This window comes from Exophiala oligosperma (genome assembly GCF_000835515.1).
Source record: "Exophiala oligosperma strain CBS 72588 unplaced genomic scaffold supercont1.1, whole genome shotgun sequence".
NCBI classification, from domain to species: domain Eukaryota; kingdom Fungi; phylum Ascomycota; class Eurotiomycetes; order Chaetothyriales; family Herpotrichiellaceae; genus Exophiala; species Exophiala oligosperma.
Window position 1 is genome coordinate 2,683,086 of NW_015622818.1, and position 17,811 is coordinate 2,700,896.

General features: G+C 51.0%; 7 protein-coding genes across 7 annotated transcripts; 3 read left to right on the top strand and 4 right to left on the bottom strand.

Annotated features, from left to right (window-relative positions):
* The first annotated feature begins 86 nt into the window (after positions 1-86).
* On the top strand, positions 87-2,488 carry PV06_00933 (uncharacterized protein). The gene is made up of 6 exons (XM_016401497.1): positions 87-474; positions 550-613; positions 679-1,263; positions 1,337-1,477; positions 1,550-1,851; positions 1,945-2,488. Exons 1-6 carry the CDS (start codon positions 348-350, stop codon positions 2,277-2,279), a joined length of 1,554 nt encoding a protein of 517 aa, XP_016268550.1. The 5' UTR covers positions 87-347; the 3' UTR covers positions 2,280-2,488.
* Positions 2,489-2,918: 430 nt separating this feature from the next.
* On the bottom strand, positions 2,919-5,152 carry PV06_00934 (uncharacterized protein). The gene is made up of 2 exons (XM_016401498.1): positions 4,310-5,152; positions 2,919-4,211 (listed from the first exon to the last, which is right to left on the bottom strand). Exons 1-2 carry the CDS (start codon positions 4,782-4,784, stop codon positions 3,106-3,108), a joined length of 1,581 nt encoding a protein of 526 aa, XP_016268551.1. The 5' UTR covers positions 4,785-5,152; the 3' UTR covers positions 2,919-3,105.
* A 1,416-nt stretch (positions 5,153-6,568) lies between these two features.
* PV06_00935 (uncharacterized protein) lies at positions 6,569-8,532 on the top strand (the record flags this gene model as incomplete). Its single annotated transcript, XM_016401499.1, has 1 exon — positions 6,569-8,532. One exon carries the CDS (start codon positions 6,569-6,571, stop codon positions 8,381-8,383), a length of 1,815 nt encoding a protein of 604 aa, XP_016268552.1. The 3' UTR covers positions 8,384-8,532.
* Positions 8,533-9,214: 682 nt separating this feature from the next.
* PV06_00936 (uncharacterized protein) lies at positions 9,215-11,435 on the bottom strand. The gene is made up of 7 exons (XM_016401500.1): positions 11,303-11,435; positions 11,166-11,246; positions 11,025-11,097; positions 10,876-10,975; positions 10,273-10,818; positions 9,878-10,217; positions 9,215-9,797 (listed from the first exon to the last, which is right to left on the bottom strand). The coding sequence occupies exons 1-7, from the start codon at positions 11,351-11,353 to the stop codon at positions 9,663-9,665; spliced, it is 1,326 nt and encodes a 441-aa protein (XP_016268553.1). The 5' UTR covers positions 11,354-11,435; the 3' UTR covers positions 9,215-9,662.
* Positions 11,436-11,654: 219 nt separating this feature from the next.
* PV06_00937 (uncharacterized protein) lies at positions 11,655-12,905 on the bottom strand (the record flags this gene model as incomplete). Its single annotated transcript, XM_016401501.1, has 2 exons — positions 12,702-12,905; positions 11,655-12,614 (listed from the first exon to the last, which is right to left on the bottom strand). Exons 1-2 carry the CDS (start codon positions 12,849-12,851, stop codon positions 11,655-11,657), a joined length of 1,110 nt encoding a protein of 369 aa, XP_016268554.1. The 5' UTR covers positions 12,852-12,905.
* Positions 12,906-13,314: 409 nt separating this feature from the next.
* Positions 13,315-14,693, bottom strand: PV06_00938 (uncharacterized protein). The gene has a single exon (XM_016401502.1). It carries the CDS (start codon positions 14,438-14,440, stop codon positions 13,493-13,495), a length of 948 nt encoding a protein of 315 aa, XP_016268555.1. The 5' UTR covers positions 14,441-14,693; the 3' UTR covers positions 13,315-13,492.
* Positions 14,694-15,795: 1,102 nt separating this feature from the next.
* Positions 15,796-17,589, top strand: PV06_00939 (uncharacterized protein; the record flags this gene model as incomplete). Its single annotated transcript, XM_016401503.1, has 1 exon — positions 15,796-17,589. One exon carries the CDS (start codon positions 15,796-15,798, stop codon positions 17,587-17,589), a length of 1,794 nt encoding a protein of 597 aa, XP_016268556.1.
* Between the last annotated feature and the right edge of the window lie 222 nt (positions 17,590-17,811).

Here is a 17,811-nt window from a genome sequence, read left to right on the forward strand (position 1 = left end):
GGGTGGGCGAAGGGTCATGGGCCACGGATAGGGAACCTGGGCGTTCGGCTTTTCGCGCCGCACAGAGGGCACGATACGCAGATTGCCGAAAATACTCGACACCCGCCGTAGTCGACATCAATCGACCTCTCGGAGGTTGCAGCACGAATCCAGGCCACTGTAAGTCGATGACCGATAACGAGGCCATCATGATGGTTGCGAGCTAGGCGTATCCGTTCGCATATCGGCACCCAGCTACTCCATACAAGCTCGAGACATCATATATATAATGCAATGGAGGCAGTGTTCTCACGGTATAGCTGACCTCCATACTTTTGTTTTCGCCACTCCACCTCTCGGAAAGGAAAATGTCTGTCGAAAACACCCAAAAGTCCCTCGCCGGCGACGTCGTCGCCCGCCCAGAGAAAGAATTTGATGTCGACGAAAAGCAAACCGGGCATGACTTCGACACAGGGGATATAATTGACACTGCCGGTAAGCCCTCGCGTCCCTGGTCCAGCAAATGCGTATTGCTCTTTTGACACTGACGAAATATTTTTCCGGGTCTAGATTATACCCCCGAGCAGTACAAGAAGATCAGATGGAAGGCAGACCTTTACCTGATGCCTTTGCTGTAAGTTCGCCCCCATGAACTTGACCCGCTCATGTCGTTCCGTGGCTAATTGGTGCTTAATCAAGTTTCTTCGTCGATGGTATCCAAATCGTTGACAAGAACGCCATCAGTATCCAGGCCGTGTTTGGCATGCGCCAGGACACCAACCTCCACGGCCAACAGTACCAGTGGCTGACGACCATTTTCTACTTGATATACCTGGTGGCCGAATTCCCGTCGGTTTACATCCTGCAGAGGTGGAAGGTCGGCTGGACCTTGAGCTTCTACATGCTGGGCTGGGGCGTGTGCGTCATCTGCATCAGCGCCGCCCAGAACTTCGCCACCCTGATTGCCCTGCGTGCCCTCCAGGGTATGTTCGAGAGTGCCGTCAAGCCCGGCTTCCTGCAAATCACCCAGGCCTGGTACAAGACCGAAGAGCACTCCAGCCGTTCCCTCCTGTGGCAGTCGTCCGAAGGTGTCATCGCCGTCATCTGTAACTTGATCCTGTACGGCATCGCCCGACACGCCGAACACCACTCTGGCCTCGCCGCCTGGCGATGCGTCTCGCTGTTCCTGGGTGCCCTCACCATCGTCGGTTCGGTCTGGAGTTTCTTCATTCTCGGAACGCCCCACGAAGTGCGATGGTTGAGCAACGAGGAGAAGCGTATCGCGTATGTTCTATTCCAACTTCCAAGACTCTCCATACCCATGGAGTGGACTCGCACTGACTGAAGACATAAACAGGACTGCCCGTGTTATTGAGAACGGCGCTGGTCAAGACACCACCGGTAAACGATGGGATTGGGACCAAGTTTGGGAGGCGCTGCGCGACCCTCAATTCTACTTTTCGTTCCTCAACACCTTCATCACTTGCATTCCCAACGGGTGAGTGATTCCCGACTCTACATGCTTATCTTTTGTCCTTGAGCTATAACTAACCGACGTCGTTCGTAACAGTGGCATCACTTCGTTCGCATACCTCATGTACGAATCCTTTGGGTTTGACTCATATCAGTCCATGTTGTACGGTCTGCCTCGTATCTCGGTCTACACCTTCCTCTTCATCGGTGTGGCGTGGTACACACAAAAGGTCCAGAACCAACGTCTCTGGATTACCTTGCCCTGCTGTCTTATCCCTTTTGCGGGCATGCTGGCCATGTCTCTACTACCAAACGACCCACAGTACAAGTGGATCAAATGGGGAATGTTCATGTTGACGATCGTTTTTAACCTCGCCACCTTTGTGGCCTGGAGTTTGCGTAAGTTTCTCGGTGTCCCCTCTCCTCATTTGCCGCGACCACGCGGTTCAACCCCCGTCAAGCCCACCAAACGTACTGACATGTCTACAACAGTACCCTCCAACTTTCTCGGCAAGACAAAATACTCCTTCTCCTCCGGCATGACCTTGGTCGCTTACTGCACGGGCAACATGGTCGGCTCTCAGGTCTTCCGGACCAAGGACGCCCCTCGGTACACCCTGGGGACCATCGTCTGTTCCGCCTGTTTCGGGTTGCAGTTCTTCGTCCTCCTCTGCTGGCGTCTGTACTACATGTGGGAGAACAAGCGCCGTGACCGCCTCATGGTCGAGATGGGCGTTTCCGAGGAAGACCGCGTGCGCCTGGCCAGGGAGCTGGGTCAACAGGACAAGACCGATCGCCAGAACATTTACATTCGGTACGCCATGTAAAAATAAAGAGAAAAAGAGTTGGGAAAGAGATTGGATAACCCAGGACACACATGGCCAGGTGGAAACAAATGGGTTGGGTTTTTTTGTGTAAACTTGACGACACATGGCGAGAATTTGTCTGACTGATGAGATGGTGACAATCGATCGGATCATCAACAAAGCTGGTATTTATTATTGAATAGCTGTTTCTCGACAATGTGATTCTGCCCACCATACAATCGCTTCCCACGGCTTTTAAGAAGTTCTGTTATTGAACTTTGAGTTCTAAAATCTAGCGGGTGATTCCCTTCGTACCGACTCAGGAGCAGGCGGAGGGCTTTCGGTGTAAGAGAGATGATCAATAACCCTTCGACCATCCGTCGAAGTAGGAATGGGGTTTGGAGCAGAGTTCACGTCTGTCGTATGTCGAGTACAACTCTGTAAGGAAAGGCCGAGCCGACCGCCTCCCACTGTAAGTCGGACTGGCTTAGTCATCGCCTCTCAGGCCCAAATGGCGACATCTTGCTGAGGTTCTAGATTATCGAACCGGGTTCTGGAGAGGCCCAGATTGGCAGCCGAGTTCAATGAGACCCATAGAAAGATAGGCAGCACTTTGGGTTGTTATCAATGGACTCAGAATCCAATCACGCCGTGCTCAAGTGGCTATTGACCAACGACATGTTGAGGAAACGGGCGCAGTTCACACAAAGTAATATTCAATGTGGTCGTTTTCACACAATGTAGTTGATCATTCTATCCTGTGTGAACTTTTCGTGTTCAATGACAACAAAATGGGCTCAAAACAGCTGTACCAGTATATGCGAAAACAACCATTCAGAAAAGGATGTCAAGCTTCCGAACCAGCTTCCGCTCGAGATTGATTCGTCCTCGTCCGCTGCACGGGTTTGAAGCCTCCCTCGGTCTTGTCCTCTCCCTTTTCGGGCCACAAGACCTGTTTCTTGACGATGGCCCTGACCATGCACGCGACCACCATGGCCCAGGCCAAGATCAGGGCGACGGTCATGACGCAACCGATGACCCTGATGGCGTCGACGTCGAACGCCTCGGCCACGGCGAAGGTGGCTGTGGTCAAGGCCGTCTGGGGGAAGATGAAGCTGAACCACGTCATGGCGAACGGCATGTGGTGGTCGGTGTGCAGGCACTGCGCGTTGGACAACAGACTGATGAAAAAGAACCACCACGCCAGACCCCACAACCAGAGTGACATCCAGTTCGCGCAGAGCCGGAGGATGCGCGCGGCCAACAGGCCCGGCACGGCCATGAACTCGTAGGTCGGGTTGGAGCCGATGACCTTCTGGAGGTTCTGGGCCATGCCGATGGTGCCGCTGACCGTAAAGGCCGACGGTCCCACGGACACGAACATCCCCGGCCGGAGAGGTTCAGCGGGCAACTTCTGCGTCATGAGTCGATAGACGAACGCCGAGTAGATGGTCAGGGAGACCAGGAACCCGATTCCCTGGATGGTGAACCCTGCAATGATGATCCGGATGGCGTGAGACATGTTGCTGATCTTCTCGGAAAGGTTCGCGGCGTGCGGGCCTACGATCAGTAAGGGGTACGCAGGGAAGATCCAGACGGGAGTCATCCGCGCAATGGTAAACGTCAACGTCGACCACAGGATGAAGTAGATGAGGATGCTGAGGCCGATGGCGACACCGCAGTCGAACCAAAAGAGTACGACGACGGTGTGTTGGAGCCAAGCACCGACCGAACCGGCGCCGTATTCGACGATGTTGATGAGGATCGTCCCGAACGACACGGCGAACGCGGGGACGAAAAGTGACTCGGTGGGATGGGTCAGACTTGCTTTGAAAGTCCAAGGGTACAGCACGAAGCGGGTGATGATCATGGCCCAGATGATGAGGTAGCAGACAATGTTTAACAGGAAGAAGATGAGGCCGATGGTATACAGGCCTTTGAATCTGTATGGTACTATTTGGCATCAATTTTTTCCAAGTCAGTCTCAAACAATTGTCCGCGTCAAAAAGTAGTCAAAAAGAAAACAAAAACAACAAACGTAGAAACCTTACCATCGTGCAGCACATTGGCTATACCACCGGTGGCCATGGTCAGAGTGAACCATGCCCAAGTGACGTGTTGCATCCTTTGCTTCCAGGACAGGTTCTTGGGTTTTTCGGCCTCATCGTCGCCACCGTCGTCGTCGCACTGGACCTCTGTCTCTCTATCATCATCGTCGTCATTGTCGTTGTCGCCCCGGCCGGTGGCGGTTCGTGCCATGGTCTCACGGTGATGCGTCGTCGTCACCGGGTCATATTGGGAATATTCGCGGATCAACTGGGAGTGGACCGGTGGTAGATCTGAGTCTTCTTCGATGGTGGGAGTCCGCCAACCCTCGTGGCCCAGATATGGCCTCGCAGTTATATCGAGGCAGCCGTCTTCGTCACCTGGATGATGGTGGTGGTGCAGCTCTCCGGTGCCAGTTCTTTGCATCACGTATCCATGGACATTGGGAGGAAGTGTAGCCCGACGGACTACGGGCGACATGCCGTGGGCACCGTGGTTATAATGTTCTCCCTATTTTTCTCTTGCCCTTAAAAAAAAGACTGCCCGCCCATTAGATGCCCCGAGAGAGAGCGAGGGAGAAAGCTGCACCGCCGCAGATCACGGATCGTCGGGTACAACTGTACTCGTACGCAACACGCGGCGTTTCTGGAATACTCGGCCTATCTCCAAATCCATCCGGGGAAGACCAAGGTCGCTAATAAACTAATAGAACTTGCAGCAACCAGGTGCACGACAAAAGAAAGAGCCCATGGTCGGCAACCAAGGGAATGGGCGATTTGCATTCTTGGGAAAAAAAAGGAGGGGCCGGCTTCCCGCAATCCACCATCCATCATCATTATTGTCACGCTTATTTCACCCTCGTCGTCGTCGTTGACGGAAGCGATTAATCACCCCATTGAAGGACCAGGCACTGCGGTGTGACACGATGCCGGGAATCCGTGAAGAAAAAAATCAATTGGATGGAAGGGAGTTTTGCCCCACGCTCCAGGCTTCTCCTTTCCGAATCTCGGGAACAACGGCAAGTGGCTTGGAAGAGTGGATGATGTAATCTTCGTGGAGTCCACAATCTGAAAGTATAATAATTTTCGAGCCCTGAACATGGCCTAGAATTGCACTCCGAGTTGCAACATGGGCGCATGGTCTAGGGGTATGATTTTCGCTTCGCATTTCCTACACAAGGATGTGACTGTGAAAGGTCCGGGGTTCAAATGTAGGTTGACCTCCTCTAAAGTTGTATTGTATGTATCGTCATCTAACAATTATCTCAGCCCCGTACGTCCAACCAGAAACTCGTTTCTTTTTTTGCTGCTTTGGGACAACGTTACTTTCGTTTTTATCTTTTTTTTCGGGCCATAAATCATTCGTCCTCTAGACATCTTCTGTACTTTGCTGGAGGAGATGTTTTATCGCCGTCGTGTCAGTCAGCAAGGCTCATATCTAAAAACCGCCCCTCCGAACCATTTCTCTCTGGCTTCTAAATTACTCTGACCTTTTGTCTGAGGTTGGAATCAAAGGTTGAATGACACAGCCATCCCGATATGGCCTTTGCCAATTACAACACGGCTTCATTCGTGTAACCATTCCATAACAGGCTGGGTTTAGTGCCTTGCCTAAATCTTCATCTAACAAACACGAAGAGCCAGTTTTGTTTTGGCCAACATCAATATGTCTGATGGCAATCTTTGCAAGGAGAGAAAAACCTGGCATCTGGAAACCCCTCCCCCCGGTCGCATAACTAATTACCACCGCAGGGCGATTGGCAAGATATTCAGGTGAGGTAGGTGAGTTAGATGATGGGGAGGGGAAAATCGCCTCTGATGTCTCTCAGGTTGCCGGAGTTGGCATCACGATGAGTTTTGTGTATGCCGTATGAAAGCCCGTACCTTTTTTCGCTGCCCATCCGGTCTCCTCTCTCATGGACAATACTCCTCAACCCGGTCGTTCAATCACTATACGGTACTTCGTTGGATCTTTGTCGGATACTCACGTATATCACAAGCCCTGCCCCCTTCCCTCCCCCTTTCAACTCAACCAACATCATGTCTGATAAAGCACAAGAGGAGATGGGATAGTCGAAGAAGGAATGCCGTGGTCTACCAGTCTCCGAACAACGCGAATGTCTGCAAGCAGATTCTCCAGAATCAGTCCGTCAGCTGGAACCTGCAAAGCCTCCCAACAATGCTGTCACCCCAGCGCTTTCGTCGGCAGTGGTGCCCTCCGAGGACCCTTCTCTCCTTTCCGAACCCCTGCCACATTCCACAGCCATGTCGGGTGGAGGTGCTCCTCGTACAATAATGCCAGGATCAGGGTCGGAATGTGAGATCGGCGCTGCCGTTGTTGCCAAACCCGCTGAGCTGGAATGCCAGGTCACCCCGGTGACCGGACTTGCTCCAAGCGACCCAAATTGTTCTTCTTCTTTTTCTTCTTTCCAAGATACTCCGGACTCAGAGATGCTGCCTATGCCTCATGCGCATGACATGGCCAAGGGAAAAGGTAGTTACCACCCCAACAGCAGCCCTTGCCCGTCTCTGGAGACCTTCAAGAATCGGTCCTCGGCGGTGGCGGTAGCAGCAACAGCTGCTGCTGCTCCCACTACGCAGAAAACTGTTCAGTCAAGCAAAGCCTCCGGCTCTGTCTCGGGAAACTCTACTCCGAAGGCGTCTTCGTTGTCGTTGTTGTCGTTGTTGTCGTCGTTCTCAGAGAATTGCTGCGCCTTGCTCTTACGCTTGATCAACGTCCTACTCACTGCGGCCGAGAACCTCGCAAAGGACAAGTATCTCATCTTCTTGTTGATAATATTGGCACTGGGAGCCGTAGTCTGGTATTGCCTCGCGTGGGTCGATGGTTGGGCTGCGTCGTCTGTGAGGCCTGCAAGATTAGCTTGGGCAGGAGTTTCGACTACCTTTGGCTTTCTGGTCAACCACATCACCAAGCTTGGCGACATAGTCCCACTACGAAATGTCTTCAGCCCCATTGCTACCTTCACACAGACTCTTGGCAGCTCGGCCGAGCGTGGAGGACTGATTAGCACGGTTCTCAGCCTCGGAGAACTCGTGACGGATCCATCCACGTACAAAGACCTTCTCTGTGCAAGCCAGGTTGCTTTGTGTCTCGCTCCGTGGCTATCCTTCTGCTCCCACCCGAAATACAGTCCAAATTCAAGCTCAGCCTCTGAAACTACTACTACTACTACTGCTCCTACTACGAGTCTTGTTGTATTCAATGAAACAGGCGTCGAGCTTGGAGAATTCGCTGGTGTGGCGGTCTCCTTGTACCCATACATCGCCGACTTTCAGTTGTCAAGTGTTCCGCTCACACGGGAACGGTTCCTCCTCAGATATTACGAGGGCGTCCAATTTGCAGGGAGGACACCCCTTCTTTCGAATATGCTCCTATATCGGGATGAACTTTACAACAGCAACCAATGCTTATGGAACATTACCGTCCACACGAACCGCATACTCAGGGTCATGATTGCCAATTTCGAAACGGTCGCGGAAGTTGTGACCAAAGCCGAGGAACTGGACCGAAAATCGTGGTGGGGATTGTCAAGAGCGCACAAGTCTCAGGTGATTGACAGGATCGTCGGTCTTCTCGAGGTCCTTGACCAGCAATTGCTCCATCTCATTGAAAACATCGATGGATGTCAAAATACTCTGGTTTTGACGGCCGACCTCAGCCAGGAGGTAGAGGGTGGCCTAATGACTGCGAGCAGAGACGTGGGGCAACAGATCCAGAAGGCAAGTGGCCTTTTCAAGAAACCCGACGGGGACCTGCTCGCAATCAGCCGAGTTCTCTCGGAAACCACGCGTTACGCGGCATCCGAGGCCCGGGAAATCCTAGAAGTGGCAAGAATCAAATTGGGAGACCATCGGAGAGACGTGCTCAACGCCAAAGAAACTCTCGACCTCTCTTTGATCCTGTCCAGCAAAAATGGACTGGTCCAGTTAGCGTCCATGTTGCAAGCCGTCCTGGGCGATCTCAGCAACGACCAGGGCAAAGTCCAGCTAGCTCAGAAGAGGCACAGAGAGGGTTTCGATAAGAAGTCGCGGCCGCGTCGGAAGCTTTTCCCACACTGACGTGGTGGAGTTTTCGAGCACTCACGGGCCGGGAAATCTTGTACACGATCGAAGAGGTTTTTACCTGTCGAACCTCGAGGCCGAGAGTACCAACGTCTTCTGGTCCATTGTGGGCTCCTTGCTTTTTCTTTCTCTCATCACGTATGCAGAGCGGATCAGAAGGTCAGACATTTCTTTCGAGGCTTTGCTTTTTCTTCTTCCTTGGACAATTTAATGACGGTGATTAGTCGCTCGGTATGGTTTCCTGTCTTCCAGTCCGTCGACGAAAGCGCCACATTGACATTTCAATCTTTTTTTTTTGGATCCTCTCTTCTTTCTTCCCTGGGCCCACATTTGGAAGAAGGGTAGATTTCTCCATTACAACAACTTGTGACCGATCCAGACAGCTCAAGATAGAAAAGAAGGAAGATGAAAGACGGAAGAAACAACAGGATGTTGAGCTAAATTCATGGTGATGTAGCAAGAAATAGACGACGAGTATCAGGAAAGAAAGGAAAAGCAAGTAACAAACAAAAGAAAATGGACATGAGACGTAGCCGGGACAGCAAAAGTGCCTGCCTTTGGAAGTATCCAGGAAGTGAAGCATGAGTTTTAGACTTGTATTACCGTCGTGCCGGACCAAGTATTTATAGCAAATGATGAGCGGGTCAGGATGTAATAAATCAAATCATTCTGAAGAAAAAAGGGACACGGACAAAGTAGAGGAAAGTAGGTAGAGAGAGAGAGCTTTCTGAAAGTAAGTCACTGACAGAATCGAGTACATTTCCGGAAGTGTTACAGGATATCTGATACCCTTAGGCATATGGGAGTTGAAGTCATATTCTCACAGTTACTTTGACAGAAAGAATCTTCCAACATAGGTACCGAATGAGCTTCCGCACATGTATAATCATACTCAGTACTCCCGTACAAACTACCTAGGGTAAAACAAAACTACAACGATTGCCCAGTCCTTCGGGTGAGAAAATCCACCGAGATATATACCCTTCTTTCTTCGACCCGATCGTTCTTGTTGTCTTGTGTAGAAGGGAGCCGTTGAAGTCGAGGGGGGAGGATTAGGAGGACCAAGAGGTGGATTGCATAGTAGAGTAAGAAAAAGAATGTACGGAACACTCCGTATAAATTGTAGAATTGACTCGTGAAATCAAATATATTGGCATGGTATTGGTATTTTTGGTGATATTGTTAACAAGAGAGTTACAAAGAAGCTGGCTAGGTAGGTGACCCTGAAGACTATCAATTCACTTCGAGAACGAGAAGAAAAGACCTGAACCGGGACTCAGATACCGAGGGTAAACTCAACGCCGACATCAATGTCTCTTGCCATCTTCACAATCTTGGAAAAGTCCACGGCCTTGGCCGCAGCATCTTGAAGGTCGGTGATGGAAAAGATCTTGAGTCCGGAGTTGTTGACCTGTGTTGGATGACAACAGCGTATCAGTGGACTGCAGTGCATATACAGGGCGTCAAAAAGGACGAAGAGAGAGTACTTACCAATTCAGCTGCCTTCTCCATGTTTGTGCCTTGCAGACGGCATACGATGGGTAGTCGTAAGTTCATCTGTTGTACAACGTGGATCAAGCCCTGTGCAATAGCGTCACACCTGACAATACCTCCAAAGATGTTGACAAAGATCGCCGTGACCTTGGGGTCGCTGGTGATCAACTCAAAGGCTTCCTTGATGGCTTCGGGGGTGGCACCACCTCCAACATCCAAGAAGTTGGCGGGTGAGCCACCGTTCAGCTTGATGATGTCCATAGTCGCCATGGCGAGACCAGCACCATTGACAAGACATCCAATGTCACCGTCTAACTTGATAAAGTTAAGACCTTGCCTTTAAGCCCAATATTAGCATCTGCCCTCAACAAGAGCGCACGGAGACGACCTACTCTGCAGCCTTGACCTCATCAGGATCCTCTTGTGTTGTATCTCTCCACGAGAAGACCTCCTTTTGACGGAACTCGGCATTATCATCAAAGCCCAATTTGGCATCCATAGCTAGAACCTGGTGATCGCTCGTCTCGCTCAAGGGATTGATCTCGATCTGTGTGGCGTCCTTGTCCATGAAAACCTTGTACAGTCTCTGAATGGTATTCTTTGCATCCTCGATGCATTGCTCGCTGAATCCGAGCTGCGTTGCAATGTTCCTGGCCATCTCGTCGGTCACACCCGTGTTGATGTCGACGGGCGTGGTGATGATGGCATCTGGAGTTTCTTTTGCTACGGTCTCGATGTCCATACCACCTTGGGACGAGGCGACAATGACGGGAGATTGGGTTGAACGGTCCATGAGGATAGCAAGGTAGAATTCTCGACGGGCGAATTTACGCTCGCAAATGTACACCGAGTTGCAGATGCGGCCTCGAGCACCGGTTTGTTTAGTGATGAGTTTGTGTCCGATCATCTGCTCAGCAAACATTTTTGCTTCTGTAGGACTGTCGTGCAGGGTCAGCATCGAAACAAAGGCAGTACTGCCCATGGGGGTCACGTACGAGTAAATGACTCTGACACCACCTTTCAAGCCATTATCGAAAGAGCCCTTGCCTCGACCACCTGCGAGGACTTGAGCTTTGATGACCATATCATCTCCGTCTGCAATCATCAGTATACATTCCCAGAACTTCGCGCCAGACATCAGTACCAATCTTCTTCGCAATTGTCTCGGCCTCTTGGGCTGTCTTTGCAACCTCTCCATCTGGAACGCCAATGCCGTACTATTTAAGAAGGGTATATTAGCACAACTCAATTGCCCTCTTCCGCTGGTTATGATGGGTTTTCGTACCGATTTCAGCAGTCTTGCCGAGAGGTATTCGTGGATACTGAGGTTTCGTCGTTGCTGGATCGAGCTGCGGACAGGTGCATTCTTGTAGTTACTTATCAGCATGTAATTCCTGGCCAGTTCCAAGACCCAAAACGTACCCTGACAGCCTTCAAGGCCGGGCCCAAGCTACGGCGACCCAATTTGTACATATTTGTCCACGATAGAAGCGAGGTGAGCCGTGGACAGGAAAAAAGGACGTGGATAGCGAGATAATGCAATCGGGGCTCTGGCGCAGCTTCGCCAGGTTCGTCAGGATTAGCGACCCCAGAGGAGCCGACAAGAGCTCGTACCTTCCGCGGGTGCAACTCGGGGCAATTCTTGCCGGTCTTGGCATTTTACATACCATCAGTACGGAGTACATACGGACTACCTCACTTATATCTGGCATGTTCTCTTGGATATTCTAACCTCTACTCTGGTATATTATCGAAACCCGCCTGTTCTATCTACCTAGGCACTTGTAGGAAACGTGGCCAATGCCGTCGTCACCGGCGCGGCACTCTTTGGACAAATGCAGCCTTTAGCCGTTCCTGTGCTGATACTCGTGACCGGAGCTGTGGTGCAGTGCGCGCTCGTCGACCACGGAGGCGCAGAGACGGTGCTCGTTGCTTCCCACGGACTGAACTTTTCAGCTTTGACCAATACAGGAATCACGGCGCCGGTGTTCAACGAGAACGATCTGTGCTTGAGCACCCTCAATATCGAACCAATCTCACCCGAGTGACTCGTGAAGCTGAGCCAGGTCGAACAGTCGTTCGAGAAAATGTCGTCCAGCACCTGCTTCGATCGGAAATCCTGGGCGGCGTCGGTCTCCTCCGTGACGCCATTCCAGAGCTCATCGTACTCGGCAAACCCGGGCTCGAAGTTCCAAGACGGGAACATGTTGTGGATGTAGGTCTTGTTGCTGCGGTGGTCGCACGTGTGTTCCGAGATGCTCTCTCGGAGTTTCTCCTTGATGGTGGGCAGGAAGGGATACTTGGCCGGCAGCGGGAGACCGCTGAATGTGTAATTTGCCGTCTCGAGGCATCGGCTCAATGGGGAGACGTAGTAGCTCTGCGGCAAAGGTATCTTTTGCGTTTGGATGTGCGACAACCAAAACGCATTCGCCTTGAGAGCTTGCTCGATACCCGCTTCCGTCAAATGTGCGTCCGCCCAGGTCACCGAAGCGTTACCTTTCAGGAGAGCCCAATAGCAGTTCCAGGCTGGCGTACCAAAGTACGACTCGGCAGCGTTGTGATACCCTTCTCCGTGACGACCCATGAAGAGTACCTTGTACTCGACATTCTTGGCCGCATTGTCATTGAGGGACGAGACGAATGTGGCAAACCTCTCCCACTGTGTCAATGACTTTGCACTCTGCGGGTCATCGCTGGGGTATGTCTGATTGATGAGACCAAAGTTGGACGCGGTCTTGCGGTTTCACGCTTTTTGTCAGCATATGGGAATTCGCGAAAAAGATTCCAGTGCCTGCCGATGGTAATACACTTGGGCACTTACATAGTCAAAGGCGGTGGCATTGGTAGAATTGTCGTCTTGAAGGAAATAACCCGTCACCGTCGAATACTGGATGTATGTCTGCCCGAGAGCAGCAGCAGTGGCACCGACAACCACACTGCTCAACAAGAGAGGAATGGTAAAGCGAACCATGGTCTTGGAGTTATGCCGGCAAAGCAAGGAAGGTACTTATGCTAGGATCTCGAGGATTGCTGTTAATGAGAAGTAGAAGTTCAGGCGAAGTTGTCATGCCTTTTATATCTATCTCCAACCGAGTAGGAACAACACAACAATGGAATAGCTTCAAAAGTCTTTCCTTTCCAAAAGCCAATGTTACGTTACGACGACGCAGTTGTGTCTCGCGGTCTTCGTATAGCGCGGACATTAGTACTACTGGCAGCAGTGAACCAATGAGGCATTCGCCAAGGACCGCGTGCATACCGAACCCGTACTTCTGAGCCAGTTGTATCATTGGTCGCAACCACAAGGGTATCTTAGACAGTATACTATAGCAAGAGCGATTACGTCTTCCCACTATACCATCATGCGATGGTCCTGCGATTGTGGATGTCAGGGTATCTACTCGGTACAACGGGGTGGACTAGCATGCCGCGTCGTAGAGAGAAAGAGGAATAAATAGGCACTTCGGCGCAAACCAGGTCCTAAACGACTCAATTACGGGTAGAGCGTTGAAAGATGATGTGATTCAGGTATTCCTTTCATGGATCAAACGTTGGAAAACGTGCCGATTTATTTACACCACGTGTACCATATACTTCCGTGCTAAAAAGAGCTTATACCGGACAAGCCCTGATGTTATGATAATTCCAATCAAAGGCGACCCAAACGCCGTAAAGGTGTACCTGGCTAGCAACCACCACGAGCACGTGGAAGAGTTGGTGTGAGGAGAGCCAGATGTCGAATGATCCAGGCCAGATGGACTCGGGTATGCGCGTCAGAAAGAAGAAGGCACCGACGCCATACACGAGACCCTCCAACAGGTAATACTGCATACCCGATCTGACCAACATCTCGTTCCACCCGTACAGAAAAAGTCCGTGGATTATGGGGGCGAATCCCGAAAGGGCCGTCAATATAAACGCCCAAGATCGATGGGCGCGGTACTTCAACCCCTGCAATTGAGGGTGCAAGACGAGCACCGACGTGACGACGCTGAGGGTGATGATCATGGTCCAATACGTCCAGCACAGTCGGGGCTCACACCTGTAACCGACATATATACCCGAGAAGAAAGACCCCAAGATGAGAGCCAATATACCGACGTAGTCGACCCGCAACATGAAGCTGGACATGTGCATCGAGTGATTGATCAAAGTGTGATAGGCGGCCGATAAAGTCATGGTGATCATGGCCGCCGCTACGTTGCACCCAAAGACGAAATGATCCAGGACGGACGCCTCGGGGTAAAGATTGTATATCCATCGATATATAATGGCCTGACTCAAGATGAAGGCGACACCGGGGACCAGGTGGGTGTATATGTTGATCGTCTCATTGTGCAGGTGGCCCAGCGAGTAGGCACAGATCAACCACGACTCAGAAACTGGACGGTACCCCGACCTCAAAAAGTGATTGTCCTGGTACCAGCCGGGGAGCTCTTCGAAGGCCAGGAGCTTTCTGTGGGCGAGGATCGATCTTGGAGATGGTCGTTCCTCCTGTGAAGTGCTTGGGGCTCGCGCAAGCTTTGCTCGTGGTTTTCGGTACGCGAGTATAAATGACATATTGTTGATCTTCTCCTCGAAAAGCCCGGGCTATCCTTGATAGTCGTCGTCGTCGTTTCAAGACTCACGGATATAAGTCAATTAATTCCTTCCACGAGTTGCGACAAGCTCACAGGAACACCGGCAAAGAAGAGCAGCTGCAGAAACCACGGGTAGTCACTCCAGGCTTTTGAGAGGCACTCGAGCGAAAGAATAGACGCCCGTAGTGCTTCATTTATGCGAAGAAGAGGCTCATGATATTGGCTCAACGTTGGGGAGCATCGAGGTTAACAACAAACACTGGCGGAAAATAGCTAGAAATTTCACCGGGGACATTCAAGCCGCTAATTTGCCGATTGAACCGTTTAGACGACGAGCGGCCGCACTGTTGTCCATCGGTTGAGGATCGGAGAAAGTCTGTATAGAGACAAATCGGTATGCAAGGAGTTGACATCATCAATGAGGGTCGCCTATGGCACTCTCTTTCTTGGGTAGCTCCGTCGAGTTGATTTAGGGATGACTTGCTCTTCCGATTGATCCTCTAGCGGGATTGGCGGATGCTTAGTCAAACCGCTGTGCCGATTCTGCTCGGCAAGAAACTCTCAAAAGTACGTGGCAGTATAATGGTACTTGGTCGCCTTGTGACCCTAGATGAAAGAGGTGAACAAGCATTGGAAAAGGCGTTCTCACTGGTAGTGAACGCCCACCTTCGTTTGGCGCTTGCTTGCAAGTCCCTCATATCCGGCCTCGATACTCAGCAAGCCTCAGCAGCAGAAGTCACCTGCGTCATGAGTTCACAGGACAAACACTTTTGGGGCGCATCTCAAGGTTGATGCGTGGCAGTGGATAGCTTCCTGGTGTATGAAAATCCACGAGGGCATGCTGATTGCTCTGGGTAGATTAAGATTCAGGAAGATGGCGAGAAGAGAGGTCAACCTGCAGAATGAGCAAGTTATCCAAAGGAAATGCTTTGGCAGGTGAGCAAGTTATAGATACCTACCTAGGCAAGTTTGCCTCATACGTTTTAGTGTAATGCGGGAGTTGTCCTCCTCCCGTCAGTTCACAGCCTGAGAGCACTCTCATTTATGTGCTCACATAGACGAGGTATCAGAGGGTACCGTAGCATGGTACTCCAGAGCATGTTCAGCCCTTACTGCACAGATTCCGCGCCCAATGATATGTACAGCATGAGATGGCGATGGGCTTTCAAGCAGAAAGTTTCCTTTTAGGGGACCTTTCAAGAGATTCGAGTCGTCGGTGATGACTGGATATTAAAACATTCCGGGCCTCCTCCTGTTGACAGTCGATTTACTTCCAGATATCGATCGGTGCTTTGTCTCTGTTGACATTGTTTTGGACTCTTTCCTCGTTTTGCTATGCGCGATAAGTCCTGGCAACCTCCTCCCAACCAAACCATGGCAATTCAGGAACAACAACCAGTCGAGGCTGCCGAAGTAACCCTAATCGAAGCTGAACCCCCCAGCGGAGTGAATTATGAAAATGAGGTTTCAGATAAGAATGTCCAAGCCAGTGTCCAAGCCGGTGTCCAAGCCGGTGTCCAAGCTATCGAAGCCACGACCATCGCCTGGACGACAAAGGCTTTGATATTTGCCTATGTCATGCTCTGGATCACCTACTTTGTGGAGGGAATGCTTGGGGGCGTTGTGGCCGCCTTGAACCCCTATGTCACTTCAGCCTTTGCGCTACACTCGCTGACACCGACTGTGAGCGTGTTGAGCAGCGTTATTGGCGGTGTTACCAACCTTACTCTCGCCAAAATCCTCGACGTATTCGGCCGACCCCACGGGTATCTCTTCTGTGTCTCTATCGCCACAATCGGACTCGTGATGATGGCGGCTTGCGACAACGTCGAATCTTATGCGGCTGCACAGGTATTCTATACCGTCGGCAACAACGGTCTCCAGTACAGTTTGTCCGTCTTTGTCGCCGACACATCCAATCTCCGCAATAGGGGTCTTATGCAAGCCATTGTTAGTACACCAAACCTGATCACCTGTTGGTTAGGTGGTCCAATATCAACGGGTTTCCTCAATGGTCCCGGTTGGCGTTGGGCGTTTGCCATGTTTACGATACTCGTACCGGCGGTGGCGCTTCCGCTCTGGGGCCTCCTTTTGAAGAATTACTTCAAGGCAAAGAAGCAGGGACTCATGCCGAAGAGCAACAACGAACGAAACATGTTACAGTCACTTCTCCACTACTGTCGCGAATTTGATGCCATGGGTCTGCTTCTGGTATCTGCAGGCTTTGCGCTTTTCCTGTTGTCCTTTGACCTTTATACTTTTCAAGCAAAGGGCTGGGACTCTGCTCTTGTCATCAGCATGCTAGCTGCTGGAGTGTCTCTGATTGTTGCATTCGCGGTTTGGGAAAAGTTCTTTGCCCCGATCACACTGCTGCCCTATTCCCTTCTGTTGGATAGGACCGCCTTCGGGGCATGTGTTCTGTCCGCCATCCTATTCTTGAGCTACTACTGTTGGTCAAGCTTTCTCGGTTCCTTCTTGCAAGTTGTGAATGGCCTGAGTATCACACACGCGAGCTATATCCAGCAAACATATACAGTTGGTTCTGTCTTATGCTCTGTGGGCGTGGGAGCTCTGATACATTATACCGGACATTTCAAGCCTGTTTGTTTGTACATTGGAGTCCCCCTGAACATTCTGGGCGTGGGTCTAATGATCAACTTTCTCGGACCCAGCGCCAACATAGGCTTCATTGTCATGTGTCAGATATTCCTCTCAATTGGCTCCGGTGTGGTCGTCATATGCGATGAGATTGCTATTCTAGCGGCAGCTTCACACCAACATACTGCTGTCTGCATAGCCGTTTTGTCAATGTTTGCAAGTGTTGGCGGTGCCGTTGGCTTGACGATCGCCTCGGCTATTTGGCAAGACATCCTTCCCAAGAAGTTGGCCGCTTACCTGCCGGCGAAAGAGCTGGAAAATCTACCTCTGATATACGCAGACCTCAAGACGCAATTATCGTATCCGATAGGTTCAGAAACTCGCACCGCAATCCAGCACGCGTATGCGGATACACAAAAGATGTTGTTGACTGCTGGGACCGCTGTATGGGCTGCTGGTGTTATTGGGGTATTGTTGTGGCGAAATATCAATGTGATTGGAATCAAGCAGACCAAGGGCCATGTTTGGTGAGCTTGATGCTCTCGTGAGCATCAAATGTAGTCGAGGAGAAAGGAGACTAGTAAGGATTGAGTGGTATTCGATACTCCGTAGAGTGAAGTGCATTCGGTTATTTACAAGTCGCTAATGGCCCGAGAATGACGCGCTGTGACTGTCAATTTTCTGGGGACATAAACCCAACAGTCTCGAAGACATTTAACTGTTTGCACTTGCACTCTTCCCAACCTCTATGGT